The 18,222-nt window shown below is 47.5% G+C and overlaps 1 protein-coding gene across 1 annotated transcript in view; it reads left to right on the forward strand.

Moving 5' to 3' along the window:
- Positions 1-18,222, forward strand: part of CPS1 (carbamoyl-phosphate synthase 1) — an 80,993-nt gene that overhangs the window by 60,953 nt on the left and 1,818 nt on the right. Inside the window, exons 30-38 of the mRNA XM_069860559.1 lie at positions 2,398-2,475; positions 3,220-3,327; positions 3,491-3,580; positions 4,253-4,423; positions 7,328-7,402; positions 10,108-10,206; positions 15,775-15,834; positions 16,466-16,578; positions 17,493-17,622. Coding sequence (XP_069716660.1) covers positions 2,398-2,475; positions 3,220-3,327; positions 3,491-3,580; positions 4,253-4,423; positions 7,328-7,402; positions 10,108-10,206; positions 15,775-15,834; positions 16,466-16,578; positions 17,493-17,622 — 924 coding nt within the window. The remainder of the gene's footprint in view (positions 1-2,397; positions 2,476-3,219; positions 3,328-3,490; positions 3,581-4,252; positions 4,424-7,327; positions 7,403-10,107; positions 10,207-15,774; positions 15,835-16,465; positions 16,579-17,492; positions 17,623-18,222) is intronic.

Raw genomic sequence — 18,222 nt, forward strand, 5'->3', positions numbered from 1 at the left:
AGGAGGGGAAAGTTAAACCAGTGAGGTTGAATGAAGAACACGCAGAGTTGGAAGCCTGACCTTTCAACACACTCTGAGCTTGCCCTTGCCTTTCGGTCTCTTTTCTTCTGCAGTTTCCCCCCCTTTTTTGAAATGGCCCATGTTCGGAACAGTCCTGTAGCAGTGTAAACATCACCATGACAGGGATCTTGGTGTTAGAAATAAGTTAGTCAAAGACGAACTTTCTGGAAACACAACTGGCTATGGAAGCCAAACGTGTTCCTGCGTACTCAGGAGATTCTTTAGCTGGTTAAAGCTTGAATAGGAAAAAAACCATGTGCTTTTTACATGTATGAAGCATGTGATGGAAGTTTCCTAGAGGAGAGGAGGCTGAGGGGGGACCTTCATCACTCTGCAGCTTCCTGAAAGGAGGTTGTAGCGAGGTGGGTGTTGATCTCTTCTCCTAAGTACCAACTGATTGGATGAGAGGGAATGGCCTCAAGCTGTGCCAGGAGAGGTTCAGGTAGGACATCAGGGAAAACCTTCTTCACCAAAAGGGTTCTCAGGCCCTGGCAGAAGCTGCCCAGGGAGGTGGTGGAGTCCCCACCCCTGGAGGTGTTTAAAAGCCAAGCTGCATTCGCTTTCTCCTGCTGCTGGATGACTTTTTGATTGCACTGGATACCCTCTAGGAGGCTGGAGCCCAGGGAAATGACCCTTAATCTGCTTAAGTCATCACAGCATGATTGGCCTGGGTTGGGCAGTGTTGTTCGTCACTGCTGAGAGGTCTCCTCCCTGGTGCAGGAGGCTGCGCTGGGAGCTGCAGTTGTAGAGTCTTGGCAATCGGTGATGTATTCCTAAGGGAAAGAGTGGATGTTCCCTTGGGGTCCTGCTGATGTCCAGTTCTGCTACACAAGTAAGGCACTGATGCTGCAGACGTGACCAGTTGCTCACCACGAGATCCCTTGTTCTGCTCCATCTAAGAGAGCATCCCCAAAGATCTGTCCGACCGGTGCTGTTGTGTTGTTTTAGCTACTTTGCTGTTACGGTGCTGCGTCATTATGGCATTTATGTTGTCAATAACATTCAAAACTTGTTGTGGGAGTTGAGACAGATTGGAGTAAACAAGGTTGTATGCAGGTATAAAATCTCTGGGTGAAAAACTGCAGCAAGACAGAAAGTTACAGGACACAAGGCACTAAATTTATGAAACGGTGCAGGCTGCGGCATTGTCCTTGCCTGAGAATTTACCCTTGCACTGATAAATGTAAGGAATTGTGTCTTGTAACTTCTAGAGTTGCTTTATGTTTTTTCAAGAGGAGCCTTTTCAGCATGCACAGGCTGTCATTTATTCCATTTTATTCTCTAATAAATAACAGGCAGTTAATAGTGGATGGGACAGGTAAAATGTTGAGGCATAAAGCCGGCCTGCAAGAACGTGGATGAGATTTTTAACCGGCTGTTGGAGCTGGTGGCTGGGAGGCAAGAGAAGAGTGGGAAGGGTATGCTGGTATCTCAGAGGATAGGGAGAAGGGGGAGGAAACCCATGAATGACAGGGAAGGCAGTGAGAGCCAGGGACAAGTGGAGAGTCAAGGACAAGTTGATGAAGATGATCCAAGAGCTGAAGTACCTCTGCTATGGGGACAGGCTGAGAGAGCTGGGTTTGTTCAGCCTAGAGAAGAGGAGGATCTGAGGAGGCCTTTGAGCAGCTTCCAGTAAAAAAAAAAAGGGCTTCAGGAAAGCTGGGGTGGGGCTCTTAATCAGGGAGGGCAGGGACAGGTTGAGGGGGAATGGCTTTAAATTGGAAGGGGGAAGATTTAGATGAGACATTAGGAAGAAATTCTTCATGCTGAGGCTGGGGAGGCCCTGGCCCAGGTTGCCCAGAGCAGTGGTGACTGCCTCATCCCTGAAGGGGTTCAGGGCCAGGTTGGATGGGGCTTGGAGCAACCCAATCCACTGAGAGGTGTTACAAAGTCATTAAATATAACAAGAATCACTGCCTCTGAAGCAGTGTGCTCAGTGAGGTGGCTGGGATGCTCAGAGGAATCAAAACCTGAAGTACTTGCAGGTAAGGAACGTTTCTGGGAGACGATCAGAAGTCACTGGATCCATGCATGTGTCCCACTATCTTCTTTCTATCATGGTCTCTCCTCTTTGTGGTTTTGCCCCAGTTTTCCCCATCATGGTGATGTTATGAAGGGCTCAAACTAATTCATCAGTGGCTTTGGGGAAATCCTGCCGTGTTTCCCCCTATTATTTCTTTGCAAAGTTCACTTCTTGGTGGCAATATGGATACTAACAGATTGGTCTTGTGGGGTTCTGCTTCCTGGGCCATTTCTGTGATGAGGAATGGAGCTCTTGGATGGATCCCAAATACTCTCAAATAAGAGCTTTCTTCTTTTGTCTTGCCTTGGTGACAGGATCACCCTGTGGTGCTCACGAAATTTATTGAAGACGCCCGCGAGGTAGAAATGGATGCTGTAGCCACGGCAGGAAGAGTAAGAGCTTTGCTTTTCCTTAATAGTGGACTTTTCAGGACTGGAGATTTCCAAAACTGGATGGTTTGAATGATTTATTATAGAGCCGTGGATTCATGCTGAGAAACCAGAGAAGATGAATTCACCTTAGGTTCAAAACCACTGTGCTTGAAAAGCTCTTATTGTAAACAACTAAACAGTTCTTTAAGTATTGCTTGACCATGTGAATGACTCCTTTAGAAGAGAACTTTTACTAGGTTGGCAGATCACTGCCTTCATGAATTGCTCTCATCAGAGCCGTATCAGCATGTGTTACGATACCACCTCGGTCCGTTTGTTATCACAGCTTCACTTTGCGTTTCATTGCTAATCAAATACACTTCTCACCAAAAGAATCGCACAGTTCTTATTTAACAGCAGGATTCTGCTTTCAGTCTTCATTCTAGACTAGCAGACAAGATCCCTTTTTGGGCATCGAGGTAGTGCGCCTTGATTCAACTCATTCAGTTCATTCAATTTAAATCCTCAGGCCTGCGTTCCCTCCGCTTCTATTTCTGTGTGGTTAAAACACCACAAAAACAGGGGGGTGGGAAATAATATACAGATGATGTTAGTCCCTGCCTGTTTCTGTGGGGGAATGACAACTTTTTGTGTTCGTAGCAAGCAGAGCTGCTTTAAAACATAATTAGCAGAGGGCAGGGAGGTGGAGGGGCAGCTCATGAGAGAGGGTGAGGGGAGTAACCACTCTCTTGCTACCGTTCACAGGTTATCTCGCATGCAATCTCGGAGCACGTAGAGGATGCTGGTGTTCACTCTGGAGATGCCACCCTCGTGTTACCCACGCAGAGCATTAGCCAGGGAGCCTTGGAGAAGGTGAGTGTTGCACTAGCACTGAAAAGAGAACAGAGAAGAAGAGTTTGGGTCTGCTTTTCCCTCTTTGCTTGGGAGAACTCGATCACCAGTGAAGCAATTAAATCCCTCATATTTTTAAAGGGAGTGCGATGTGTGCGTTTTTACTTTATTTGTGTGTTTGTAGGTAAAAGCTGCTACCAGGAAGATTGCGAGTGCCTTTGCTATCTCTGGGCCTTTCAACATTCAGTTTTTGGTGCGAGGCAACAATGTGCTGGTAAGAGCTCTAGTGACTGCATTATCTGTCAGTATTTGCTTTGTTGTGGCCAGTTGTCCTTCCCAAAATTATCAGATTGGAATATGATGGACAGCACTGGGACCTGCAACCTCACCCTGTGAACTGAATATCATTTCTTTTAGATCTCCGATACGCTCTCACCTTTAGCTATTTTGATCGTTTCAATAAACCTTCCAAGTTATCAGAAAGAAAGTGAGACAATTTCAGTGTTTAAGTCTTGAATCTAAGCCGTTAAGATGGTTTTCGGAGTAGCCTGGTCCTAGGAGCTCTCGGGAGCAGCAGTAGGGCAGATGTCTGATCCTTTATAGGGACAGCTGGCTTTGTGTTGCTGATGGAAAAAGACCGAGTTGGGCTTCTAAAGGTTGTGCCTGATGCCTGGGCACAATTTTCCACATTAACTGAGGGCAAATCACAACCTGTGTTCCAAAGTTCTGGTTCTCAGACAGTAGGGATGAACCTCAGCGGGCTCCTTGTATCTCAAGCTGCCCACTGCCTGTCGCTGTTCGTAACACAATTTCTGTGCCTCTCATTTGACAGTCAGAAGGGATCTGTGCCAACAGGAGTAAGGACTCATTTCCACAAACATGACTCAACCTATTCCTTACCTGCACAGTCCCTGACCCTGGAATTTCTCATTTTTCTTCCCATCAGGTCATAGAGTGCAATTTGCGGGCTTCCCGCTCCTTCCCGTTTGTATCCAAGACTCTGGGTGTGGATTTCATCGATGTGGCCACAAAAGTGATGACTGGAAAAGAGATTAATGAGTCTTCCCTTCCCACGCTGGAGCATCCCATTATTCCCTCCAGCTATGTTGGGATTAAGGTATGGTTCCCAAAAGAACACCAAGAAGCCCCCTCAACGGGGCTCATTAACAGGCAATTAGTACATTAAAGGCCAGAGAGAACCATTTCCTCATTGGCCAGGGGCTAAATAGACCTTTTGGAGTTTCTGTTAAAATAGTTTACATGGAATTTTAGAGAGAAATCAAAGAGACATTATCCGTTGGTTATTAACAAAATCAATCTCGCTTTATTTCTTACTTCTGACCTCCTGTGAATTGTGTTGATGCGCTGCACAACAAATACGCACGTGCAGAGCCAGATGCTGAGGCTCAGGCTGATTCGTAACACCATTGAATATATGCATGGGGATGTATGGATTTGTGTTTGGAGTGCCTCCCGTGTTTTATCTTCAGGATTCAGGATGCGAGCATGGAATGCATGAAATCCCTTTGCACACACCACCAGTTAGAACGGGGCTGAAAGCCTTGGATCCTTTGATTTCCATGGGGCCACAGCCTGACTTTTTAGAATGATGAAGTTTCCACAACACCCAAGGCACCAAAGTGAACTGTAGATATTTTTGAAAGCTTAATGGAAGGAAAACAACTAATTGAAGTGCCTAATCATAAAAATCTGGAACAGCAGTGCAGAAAATACAGCGGATAATGAGAATTGTTTGTACAGCAACTTTCAAGCTTTAATAGTTTCCGTATCAAGTGAGAATTGAGGAAAAGGAAAGCACCCAACTTATTTCTGCTGATAAAATGTTCAGACCTACTAAAACTCAAGCCAAATCCGTGGCCTGAGCCGGCTCAAGCTGATGGCAAACGGTCAATCTAGAAATAGCGTTGCCTTTTATTTTGATACTGCAGATGGGCTTTAGCTGAAACTCCAACCTGAGCTTATTTTGTAAGTCTTATTTATTTTATAAATTCCTGTTATTTAGACCTGAGGCTTCTGTGCTGTCATTAGCTGAACTGTCAGGAATTCTGTCTCTCCTGGGAATGCTGCCTACAGAGCGGAAAACCCAGCTGTTGTCTTGAAAAATACACTACAAAGCCCTGTGTTCTGTGTGGATTTGTCACTTAGGAAAACCTGCTAATACCTTTGGAAAGACTAAAGCTGTTCCAGTTAAACCTGCTCCTCGTTATTAATGTCTGCTTACGTTTTTATTGCTAGTATTATTTGCATAGGATTTTTAGCATGGATTTTGTTTCTTCAGTGATACTTAAATGCTCAGAAAAGAGAAGATGAAGCTCTTTGTTTCTTTCCCAACATAGCAGCTCTGCTGTGCATTTGGAGTCCCACCGCTGGAGCTTTAGCAGCTGAAATATTGTCTTGCCGTGTTTGTGTGCAGGGTGACACCAGCATCATGGCCTGACCAAGGTTAAATCCTGCATAGAGCACGACTGACTGAGCTTTGAGTAGGATTTATTTGCAGCACCAGCCTCTGCCCTGCTGCTGCATTTCTGTGGTCGTGGCAGAAAAAAGTTAGGGAGCTGGTGCAGGCTTTGGTCCTTGCTCCCTTTCGAGACAAACGTGCGGTAGAAATGATCCACCTCGAGTGCAGTATCTTGGCTTGTGATGTTGAGTTTGTCACTGTATAAACTTCCTCTTTACTTGTAGAAGAAGCAAAACTGATCTAAAACCAAGCAGATAGATGATACTTTTTGGGGAAACCTCTTGCAATGAATTTCTGCTGTCGCATTTCAGTTGGTCACTGTTAGGTGTCAGTAAAACAGCAGCTGTCTTTTCTGCAGCGTTACCTCCAGGGACTTCCAAGAAAAGAACGATGTCTTTGGATTTAAAAATAGATGCTTTATTAAACAGCAAGGATGCTGCCCTTGTGTAAATGCCATTTATAGAGTCATGGAATGGTTTGGATCAGAAGGGACCTCAAAGCCTGTCCAGTCCCACCCCTGCCCTGGGCAGGGACACCTCCCGCTGGCTCAGGGGCTCCAAGCCCCATCCAGCCTGGCCTTGAACCCCTCCAGGGATGGGGCAGCCAACCCTGCTCTGGGCAACCTGGGCCAGGGCCTCCCCACCCTCATAGCAAAACATTTCTTCCTAAATAAGAACTCTGTTAGGAGCTGAAGATGGAGAGAAGCCCTGTAGAAAATTATTCCTTAGAAGAAAATCTGTTATCTGTTTGCCATGTATGGTCACTGGGTCTTTAACACAGAGTTTCCTTCTCTACTTTTTTTTGGGGGAGAATTCAGAGACCGCAGTGATCCAAGGCCTTGGCGGGGCCTGTAGCAATAGGACAAGGAGTACTGGTTTTAAACCAAAAGAGGAGAGGTTTAGATGAGATCTTAGGAAGACATTTTTTATGCTGAGGGTGGTCCCTTCCAACCCAAATCATGCTATGATTCTATAAGGATAATGATCACAGGGTTTAATATTTTTATTAAAGGTATAAAACAATTAGAGATATGGAAAGCACAAACATGAGAATCATTTGCAAAGTTTCATCTGGTTTACACCCAAAGAGTGTCTTGTGGAATGGTTTGATCCCTATGAATGAAGAATTTCTCTTGGAGAACACTTTTCTCTGAAAAACCAACTGGTTTCAGATACTATCTCTCCTTGCTTCATGAATGGGATGCCTCACAGCCTTTATGCTTTAAAACGTGTCCTAAAAATGATAGTTATATTCAGCAGCAACAGCTTAGAAACCTGCCATTGAAATACCAGCAGGGCTGCAGGAGTTAGAAAGCTGATTTACTGGTGAGACACGTGTTTATTTGCCCCAGCCCATCCTCAAGATGCTGGGGGAGCTCATTTGCCAAGTCCTCCTTTGCTGATAAGCCTTGACCAGAGCTTTGTTTGGATTAACTCGTGTTTGTCTCTTCTTGCCACTTCCAATTGCAGCTGGATTTTCTTTTTTTAAATGATCCATTAAATTTTTCCATCTCTTTCTCCCTCCCCATCTTTCTTTCCCCAGGCCCCGATGTTTTCCTGGTCCCGGCTGCGAGACGCTGACCCAGTGCTCCGATGTGAAATGGCCTCTACTGGGGAGGTACCTTTCAAAGTCACTCTATTTTTTTGAAACCAATCTGCCTTTAAACGTTGTGAATCTTTGAAAGTGATCTTATTACTGCCTGAATCGTGATGGCATCTGTAGCTTCTTCAGAAAATTGAAAACATCTTTCTTATCTCTAAAAACACGTTGCCCTGGAAAAGCCGGTTTGTTCAGCCACTGGATGTCCCTCTTTACCTGCATGTCAGAGTTGGACCTGGATGGTGTGACAGCCTGAAATGAGTTTATCTGAACGCTGTGGGGTTCTGGGAGGTTCTCAGTGCATCAGTCTGGGTTAGGAATCACCTGCCTTCAGACAGGGAAGTGCTTACAGCTTTCCAACCCCCCCCCATCAACATGTGCCACAATAGCAATATCAAGGCTCTGGGTCGTCAGTGTTTGGTCTTGGAATATGCTAGTTACCTAAAGGCAACAAGTATGTGGGGTGGGGTGTGTGTGTGTTATTTTTGTTGTTGCCTGGTAACCATCAGGGCATGTCCCAAGGTGCCAAAGGTGAGAGAGAGTGAAGAAAATGTGATGGGTAGGCCCTTGCAGGGGAGCAGGTTTCCATCTCTGACACTGGAAGAGATTTTAACTCCTCTAAAACAAAGAGGTTTGTTTATTGCTGTCAGTAGCTTCTGTGCACAAACCCAGGGTATCTTTAAACATGCTCGCTCTGCTGCTTCTGGAAAAGAGTTGTGGTATGAGAGACGTGGTGCTCAGGTGGCCCAAGAAGGCCAACAGCATCCTGGCTTGGATCAGAGATAGTGTGGCCTGCAGGTGTAGGGAAGGGATTGTCCTCCTGTACTCAGCACTGGTGAGGCTGCACCTTGAATCCTGGGTTTGTTCTGGGCCCCTCACTACAAGAAGGACATTGAGGGGCTGGGGCACATCCAGAGAAGGGAATGGAGCTGGGGAAGGGGCTGGAGAACAGGGATTTTGAGCGGTGGCTGAGGGACCTGGGGCTGTTTAGCCTGGAGAAGAGGAGGCTGAGGGGAGACCTCATTGCTCTCTGCAGCTCCATGAAAGGAGGCTGTGGTGAGGTGGGTGCTGGGCTCTTCTCACAAGTGGCAACTGGTAGGACGAGAGGAAATGACCTCATGTTGCACCAGGGGAGGTTTAGATTGGATATTAGGGAAAATTTCTTCACTGACGGAGTGGTGAAGCCCTGGCAGAGTCTCCATCCCTGGAGGGGTTCAAAAAGCATGTAGAGGTGGCACTCTGGGACATGTAGGCACAGTGGGGTTGGTCTGGCAATTGGGTGAGCTTAGAGGGCTTTTCCAGCATTTATGATTCTGTGATTCTGGGAAATGATTAAATCTGGAGGTAATTAGATTAGCCTTAACTCTGCAGTACCAGAGCCTGGGTTGCTTCCTTTGGAATGAGGTTGGGTGTGTCTCCATGAGCTGTTTTCATTAGCAAAGAGTTAGCGTTTTAGTACATATAAGCACCCTGATACCCAGAGAGGTGGTAGGAACAGCCCTGGGTCTCCTACATCTCTCCAGAATTACTTCACTCTTTATAAAATGCAGGGAATCAATATTGCAGGAGACTTCCTTTCAGTGTGGTTAACAGGCAGAAAAAAGCCAAGCAACTTCCATGACTTCTTTGTTCTCACAACAAAATTGACTGCACAGACACCCACCCCCCCACCTCAAAAAAGGAATAAAAGTGTAACTAAGGGCAAGAATTATTTTTCTGTGCTTTATATGGAGTTTGAGATTACCTTGATCATAAAGGAGGGATTATTAACTTTTATGAGTTGGAAAGATCCATATTCACACATGCTATAAAATGTGACAGTTAGGAATGTCTTCCTTAGGAGTGAAGTAAGGATAATAACTTGCTTTGGGTAAAATGCTCAATTATTCCTTCAAGACACTTTTCACACACACGTCTTGATTTGAGCTTGGATTTGTCACATCTCTCCGGCAGAGATGGATCTTGCTGGGAGCTGTGGTTCCCACAGCAGTAGAAGACACAGTGCTGGGAATCCCTTTGAGCGTTGTGGGTGGTTTGGCCACGCTGCGATGATAAACCTCTCCCAGCTGTTTGGAAGCCCCTGTTCCAAGCCCATAAGGCCAGGGAAGAGGTGTCCACCACCCCAGAGCATCCAGGAGAGAGAGGACCCCTCGGCCAGCTGCATTGTAGATCACACTGATCCTTCAAGGATGACTTTACAGGGAAGAGCTGAGATACGAGGTGTGGTGAGAGAACTGGATCTCAGGAAGAAGTTTTTCCTTGTGAGGGAGGGGAGGCCCTGGCCCAGGTTGCCCAGAGCAGGGGTGGCTGGCCCATCCCTGGAGGGGTTCAGGGCCAGGCTGGATGGGGCTTGGAGCCCCTGATCCAGTGGGAGGTGACAGGAGGTAGAACTGGATGGACTTTGAGGTCCCTTCTGACCCAAACCATCCTGTGATTCCCACAGCTCAATAGGATCAGTTCCCATGGCTTCTTGGTGTGCTGTTTGAAACTAAAGTGTTGCTTATTCCTTCATTATTGCTTCATTAAAATGATGAGCTTTGACTGCAATGATTTTCTGATTTATCGTCTCCCTTGCTCACAGGCTCCATGTGAAAGCAGTTTGATTCTGCGTGAGGAAGCCAAAGGGCCTGTTTTACAATATCATTCCTGTTTCTTTTCAAAGAACTGTTCCTGGGCTGGTTTTGGCTTTTCCCCTCACGCTCCTTCTTTGTGCCTTTGCCCAGGTCGCATGCTTTGGCGAGGACGTGTACTCTGCCTTCCGGAAGGCAATGCTTGCCACGGGGTTCACCTTTCCAAAGGAAGGAATTTTGATTGGAATCCAGGTGAGTCCTAAAACTCTGAGCGGAGGAAGGGCTGACACAGAGGCACTCGGTCACTGTAGCCTTGTTTTTGCTCACGTGTCTTTATGGCTTAAGTGTGCTCCTTGCAGTCCATCCTGAAGTGCAGTGAGACGGTGAGGAACAAACACCGTGGAGACGTCTTTGCTGGGTTCCATGGGGCTAGACAATATCTTTCCTGTGGCTCCAGGTGGTTTCTGGTGGGGGCAAAATCCTGGGATTGCTGCAAGCAGAGGCCTGGGGTCAGAGACTTGGAAGCCGCCTTCTGTCAGGGAAAAAAGCCCATATACAACTGGTTTAGAGGAACAGCCAGACAGAACTTGGAGCCCCCTCCTTGCTTCCTCCCCAGGGGATGCCCTGGAGATGCTACTCTCCGATCCCGATGTACACACTCCCCTCATTTTCTTCTGACCTGTTGAAGTCCGTTCCCGTCTGATCCTCAGAGCACAGAAACAGTGTCCATGCTGCAAAGCCAGACCTGCTCAGCTTTCCCCAGGGATGCCAGGATTTCATTCCAGGCAGAGCTGTAGCATCATCTGACAGTGTGGAAGACCTGAGTTTGTGAGGCAGGGTTTTGGGGGGCTGGTTACTGGCGTGACACCATCAGGCAATGAGACCTCCACCAGGTGGTACATGGTCACCTTCTTCTCCTCATTGGAGTCATGATGGGAGCGCATGTCAATGAAGTGAGGTGAGGACAGGCTGAGAGAGTTGGAATTGCTCAGCCTGGAGGAGAGAAGGCTGCAGGGAGACCTTAGAGCAGCTTCCAGTGCTGAAAGGGGCTCCAGGAAAGCTGAGGAGGGGCTCTGGATCAGGGAGGGCAAGGAGAGGATGAGGGGTATGGTCTGAAGCTGCAAGAGGGGAGATTGAGATGAGATCTTAGGGAGAAATGTTTTCCTGTGAGGGTGGGGAGGCCCTGGCTCAGGCTGCCCAGAGCAGTGGTGGCTGCCCCATCCCTGGAAACATTCCAGCTCAGGTTGGATGGGGCTTGGAGCAACCTGGCTGAGTTAAAGATGTCCCTACCTGTGGCAGGTGGGCTTGACTGGATGGCCTGTAAAGATCCTTTCCAACCCAAAGCATCCTGTGATTCCCAGTCTGTGTCAGCAAGGCGGATGTGCCTCTCGGGGTGAAAAGGAAGCTAGCCAGAAAAGCAAAAAGCATTGTTCTTTACCCCAGGAGAGTTATTAACTGCAGGACGTGCTGAGCTCAGAAACACTTGTAAACTTTGAGATATGTGTGTGTTCCTCAAAGAAATTCAGACACTCCCACCACACCTAGAACATTCCTGGGCCCCACAAAGACAACCAATTGCTTCCTGCCGCTGGCCTAGGGAGCTTGTAATGCGCTTGTGGCCTGCATGATTGCATAAAGTCAATAAACCAGAAGAAATAGAAGAGGTGAATTTTCCTGTCAGACAACCGGGGTGTGAAAAACGTGTTGGGCTGTCTGGGCCAGCAGGGGATGTGAAGGAAGGATGTGAAAAGTGGACAGAAAGGACAATAACATCTGCTACCACAGGTTAGTGCTTAGTCCTCAACTCTCCATGTACACACACACCTCTGGATTGAAGCTGGTGTTCCAGGATACCTCAAATTAGTAGAAAAGTCTTGCTTGCTACGTGGATCAAGTTTAAAAGTTGAGGATGTATTTGGGCAGTTGGTGCTGTGTGTCTCCTGTACGTCTGTTCACTGTAGATTTTAACCCAGCGTTTCAAAAAGGGGAAAAGAAAAACCAGGGGCAGAAAAAAGGAAAAAGTATTTAAAATGTAAGCCAGTTTTCCTGATAGCAGCTAAAAGGGAATAGGCAGCAAAGAGTAATTTTAGCTACAGAAAGCATTTCTGTGTCAGCATCTGTTAAACTGAGCCAAATGTTTTTGTAGAAATGTCTTGAAGAAAAAAAAAAGGGGGGGGAAAAAAGATAAAACAACCCCGAAAACTCAACCTCCCAAATCTTTTAAAAGTAACAAGGTTCTGTCCTTGTTAATGAGCAATTTACAGTTCATTTTCTTCCAAAAGAGACTTGAAAAAAAAAACAGATCAGTTGCTTAAATTCTCTCTTCATCTGAGCATATTTGCTATATCATTAAACCCCAGGACAAGAAGTTAGTGCTGAGAACTACGTGTTGCTCCCTCTCCACTCTTGGGGTTCAGCTCCTCTCTGCTTTGCAATGATCTGTTTTGAAATCCGGAGAGGGTAAATCCTAGAATCAAGGAATGGTTTGGGTTGGAAGGGACCTCAAAGCCCATCCAGTTCCACCCCTGCCATGGGCAGGGACACCTCCCACTGGATCAGGGGCTCAGAAGAAGAGGTACCAAGTTGCCCTTCTCTGTGTTCAGTGTTTAAATGTCATTGCTCCAAGGGGGTGACAGGGCAGAGGTCCCTTCCTACACAGAGACTTCTGGCTATGAAACTATGGGATGGTTTCTGCAAGCTATTCTGGTGTTCATTCTTGTCAGGAATGGATACTCCAGCCCCGTTGCTTGTCTCCAAGGAGGGCTCCGTATTTCATCTCCACTGGATGGTGAACTTGCCTTCTGTAGGGGTTGTTCAACCTGTAGAAGAGAAGGCTGGGGGGAGACCATTGGTTGTGGGTGCTTGCTGATGTTGAGGTCCCCAGCAATTTGAGGGGCCTGATGTTCTCCTGGGGTAAATGGCTTTCTTGTCAGACAAATGAATCTCTGCAGTTACGCAAGCTGATAATCTGACCTCTTTTCTCAATCGGAGAAATCTGCGCTGCTGAAACCCTGAGTCTGCCATTAAATAATTTATATTTCATGCAAGAGGAGTTGAAAAGCTCATTTGATTTTCTTCCCTGATTGGGCTATTCAGTGATAACTCTGGGATGGAGTGCATCTGTCTTACAGCTGTGCTGGTGACCGCGAGATGCGGAAGGCATTGCTGGAGGACTTTATTTTTAAATCCCAGCCCTCCCAGCCTGTTTCAAGGTAACCTTCTGCCTTGGGTCCTTACCCACCAGCATCTTTGCCACCTCTACAGGATCTGGGTACAGAACTCGAGATGGTTGCATGAGATGAACTGGCTTCTGTTTGAGCTGGATCTTGGTGTGATGGTGAAGCAGTATTGAATCAAGTGAGGGTTGTAGCCCTTTACAAAGCCAGGTGTGCAAACAGGAGAGGGGTTATAAGAAATAGAACTTCTCTGATAAAAGAATACAATTGTCCTAATGCTCCGGCCAGTTGCATTAGGTTCAACAAGGCCAAGTGCCAGGTCCTGTGCTGCACAACAACCCTGTGCAGCACTCCAGGCTTGGAGAGGAGTGGCTGTAGAGCTGCTGGGAGGAGAAGGACCCTGGGGGTGTTGACTGACAGTCGGCTGAACATGAGCCAGCAGTGGCCCAGGTGGCCTAGAAGGCTAATGGCATCCTGGCTTGAGTCAGAAACAGCGTGGCCAGCAGGAGAGGGATTGTTCCCCTGTACTTGGTGCTGGTGAGGCCACCCACACCTTGAAGTTTTGTGCCCCTCACTAGAAGAAGGATATTGAGGGGCTGGAGTGCATCTGGAGAAGGGAATGGGGCTGGGGAAGGGCTTAGAGCACAAGCCTTATAAGGAGCGGCTGAGGGACCTGGGTCTGTTTAGCCTGGAGAAGAGGAGGCTGAGGGGAGACCTCATCACTGTCTGCAGCTCCTGAAAGGAGGTTGTAGCAAGGTGGGTCCTGGTCTCTTCTCCCTGGCAGCCAGTGACAGGACAAGGGGAAATGGCCTCAAGTTGCACCAGAGGAGATTTAGGTTGGATATTAGGAGGAATTTCTTTACTGAAAGGAGTGTCAAGCCCTGGATGAGGCTGCCCCGGGAGGTGTTGAGTCGCCATCCCAAGAGGAGTTTAAAAGATGAGCAGGTGGTGTACCTGGGGACATGGTCTGGTAGCAGGCTTAGCAGGGCTGGATCGATGGTTGGACTCAATGATCGTAAAGGTCTTTTCCAACCAAAATGGTTCTGTGATTCTAAATATCTTCCCCTAAATAAATCTGCTTGTACTTTTCACCCTTAGTAATGAATGGTTTCTTACCCAGGTTCTTTCCGCCGGCTTGTAAATCTGAGGCTGCTGCGATGGAAGCTGACAGCTGTAATTTCTTTTCATGGAGAGGCTGTTCTGTGTGTCACAAGCACTCAGTACATGTTTGATAGAAGTTTATAATACTATTGTGAAAGCCACCCCCCTGACCAGAAGGCAAACCCATTCTCTCCAGCTGGGGAGCTGCCAGCGCTGTCACACCGTGTATTTATATTTTCCAGTTAATGTATGGAATGAGATGGCTTGCAGAATGAGGTTCTTTCCAGGATGCTCAAAAAAACCCTGTTGACTCCTTTTCTTCATGGGAAATCATTCATCCTTCAGAACATTGCACTCACTCATTAGAACGCTGGGGAGATACTGCTTACAAAGTCTTGTAGTGATAGGACGAGGGGGAATGGGTATAAACTGGAGAGAAGCAGAGTTAGACTGGACGTAAGGAGGAATTTCTTCACTATGAGAGTGGGGAGGCACTGGAACAGGTTGCCCAGGGAAGCTGTGGCTGCCCCATCCCTGGAGGGGTTCAAGGCTGGGTTGGATGGGCCTTGGGCAGCCTGATCCAGTGGGAGGTGTCCCTGCCCATGGCAGGGGTGTTGGTTGGAACTCTATGATCTTTAAGGTTTCTTCCAACCCAAACTGTTCTATGATTCTATGAGTGTGTCAAGGTTAAGGCTTTGGCAGCTCCAGCAGGGAGAAAGGAGCCTGCAATGATCTTACTTGCAACTGGCCAGACCAAGTTATGATTCCAAGCGAGGTTTGGCAGCGAGAACAGCGTGTGTTGCATCTGATCTTTGCATTGCTCTACCAGCCAGAAGAAAGCTATGCTATGATCCAGCTATGCTTTTTCCCTCCCCTGCTGCTCTCGAATGGCTTGTCCAAGTGCAGATGTCTACAGGACGTCATCTCATCTTTTATTTCCTCTAAATGGAAATATCTTGGATCTATATGTGCTTTACGAGTCTTGCAAAGGTGTCCTCCGCACCTGGGCATCCAGATTCTCATGGGAACAGGATGTCCTGGTCTCCTGAGGGGCGTTGTGATTTCCATTTCCATGAAGTTAAGAATGAACTGGTGCATACACAGGCCCCTCTTCATGTGATTGTGCACACAGAGCATCCAAAGGCAGCCCAAAGCCTGTCTTGTTTGTTATTTGTGGAAGAGGAAGCCAAATGTTTGACCAATGATTGAGAAGATGTTTATTTAAGAGCAGACGAGACTCTAATTGCTGTAATTAAGAAGGGAAGTATTGAATCTCCTGTAGGTGCAGTCAAAGTTGGTATGGGAACACTTACCCTAGTGCTGGAACAAAGCTGGGAGTGCCGTGGGCTTGAGGAGCTGGTTAGTTTTCTTGCAATGTGCTGTCTGTGCACATTCAGATGTGTCTGCTCACACACAAACACACCCTTGGCACGGAAAGGGATTTTTTCCTCATAGCACAGTCTAGAAGAAGCCCCGTGTACCCAACAAAATGCTGTTCTCAGTCCTAGCACTGATATTCTATCTACTGCATTCTCTTTTCCAGAAGTCCTTCCGCCCCAGATTCCTCGGCGTGGCAGAACTACTGCACGAGGCAGGGTTCAAGGTAGGTGCTTTCATGTATTGAAAGCTAAATTTATCCAAATCTGAAACGTATGCAGCCTGCTACAGGAGTGAAGAAGGAATGAAGAACATGGAAGTTTATTTGGAGATGGAGAAAAAAGAAAGTTTTCAAAGTGTGAGAGGGAATTTTAGTTGGGTAATCCTTAAAGTAAGCAGGTATCCCCAAATTTCTGTGGTTGTTTAATTGAACAACCAGAATTGAGTCCTGAGGGCTAAACCAGGCCTGGTTCTGTTCTCAACCTGCAGTCAGGATCATAGAGTCATGGAATGGTTTGAGTTGGAAGGGATCTACAAGCCCATCCAGTCCCACCCCCTGCCATGGGCAGGGACACCTCCCACTGGATCAGGGGCTCCAAGCCCCATCCAACCTGGCCTTGAACCCCTCCAGGGATGGGGCAGCCACCCCTGCTCTGGGCAGCCTGGGCCAGGGCCTCCCCACCCTCACAGCAAAACATTTCTCCCAAAGATCTCATCTCAGTCTCCCCTCTGGCAGCTGAAAAGCCTTCCCCCTCATCCTGTCCCTGCCCTCCGTGATCAAGAGCCCCTCCCCAGCTTTCCTGGAGCCCCTTTCAGTGCTGGAAATAACAGTAAGTGTTCTTTTACTCCTTTAACAGCTTTATGCCACAGAAGCAACCTCGGACTGGCTCAATGCTAACAGTATCCCAGCCAGTCCTGTGGCGTGGCCATCGCAGGAGAGCCAGAGCACGAGCCTCCCTCCCATCAGGAGGTAAGAGTTACACTCGCCGTGACAGATTGACGTTAACATTGGTGCAGCAAATAAAAGGGGCAAATTGCCAGCCCTGTTGAGATCAATGGTAGTGATGTAATGGGGCTTGGGATTCAGCCCAAAAGTTTTGCTCTACCTTATTCTGTCTGGAACTGCCACAATAGGGAGGTTTCAGCATAATTAATGAACATCTCATTGAACAGTCCTCTTTGATATGACTTGGATGTATTGCTCCTTGTTGCATTTTCATGGAAGGGTATGTGCAATCAGAATCTGAGGCTGAGAGAGTTGGAGTTGTTCAGCCTGGAGAAGAGAAGGCTTCGAGGAGACTGTAGAGCAGCTTCCAGTGCTGAAGGGGGCTGATAAGAGAGATGGGGAAAACTTTTCGGCAGGGCCTGTAGCAACAGTACAAAGAAGAATGGTTTTAATCTGAAAGAGGAGAGGTTTAGATGAGATCTTGGGAAGAAATGTTTTGCTGTGAGGGTGGGGAGGCCCTGGCCCAGGCTGCCCAGAGCAGGGGTGGCTGCCCCATCCCTGGAGGGGTTCAAGGCCAGGCTGGATGGGGCTTGGAGCCCCTGATCCAGTGGGAGGTGTCCCTGCCCATGGCAGGGGTGGGACTGGGTGGACCTTCATGGTCCCTTGCAATCCAAACCATTCCATGATTCTGTGAACATGTAGCCTTTAATGACAGTCAGTCACAGCTTTAACAGAGTTGTGCTGAGCTAGATGAAGCTAAATATTGCTCTGTGCCACTGAACAGACCAGAAATAAATCCCAAATTCCCTTTTCCGGGGTGTAAGGGTAAAGGCAAATGAAGATTCCCAGCGATTTTTCCCTGCTCGCCTGTGCTGTCCTTCAGAGTTTTCCAGTAGGTGAGACACAGCGCCGAACTGCCTTGTGCGTTGTCTCTTCAGGTTGCTAAGGGAGGGGAAAATAGATCTGGTGATTAACCTGCCCAACAGCAACACCAAGTTTATCCAGGATAATTATGTGATCCGGAGGATGGCTATTGACAGCGGGATTGCTCTGCTCACTAATTTCCAGGTACTTCCCATGTTTTTCTTTCTCCTCTGAGTCATAAGAGCCTTCAGAGCTTTCAAGCACTCATGACCTTAGATTCCAGTATGTTTGGACCCTCATTATCTCTGACAGATAACGATGTGCCTGAAAATCATGGCGATTGTTTGAATGCATTTTGGTTTTGCTACTATGCAAAAGTAAAACAAAAAGATGATGATCTGGAGTCCTGGACTGCAGCTGAAGCTGTTGTGGTATCATTCTCACTTCAGAACAGACTTCTTGCACTGGATTCCCTGTAACGCATTTCAGTTATGCATGGGAAAAGGTTTGTAGTGGGTTGCTTTTCCATTCCCTGCCCTGGAGATGTTCAAGGCCAGGTTGGATGGGGCTTGGAGCCTCTGATCCAGCGGGAGGTGTCCCTGCCCATGGCAGGGGTGGGACTGGATGGGCTTTGGGGTCCCTTCCACGCCAAACTGTTCTCAGATTCTGTGATTATGGTCCTTAAACCTTACAGCAGGATGTAGCTGGGCTTTCTTGAATGATCCATGGGGCAATCCAGTCCCAGAGTGGCATCCAGGTGGATTTGCTGCCTATCCCATTGGAGTCCCCAGTCATTATGTGCTT

The sequence above is a fragment of the Phaenicophaeus curvirostris genome, chromosome 7 (genome assembly GCF_032191515.1).
Source record: "Phaenicophaeus curvirostris isolate KB17595 chromosome 7, BPBGC_Pcur_1.0, whole genome shotgun sequence".
Taxonomy (NCBI): Eukaryota; Metazoa; Chordata; class Aves; order Cuculiformes; family Cuculidae; genus Phaenicophaeus; species Phaenicophaeus curvirostris.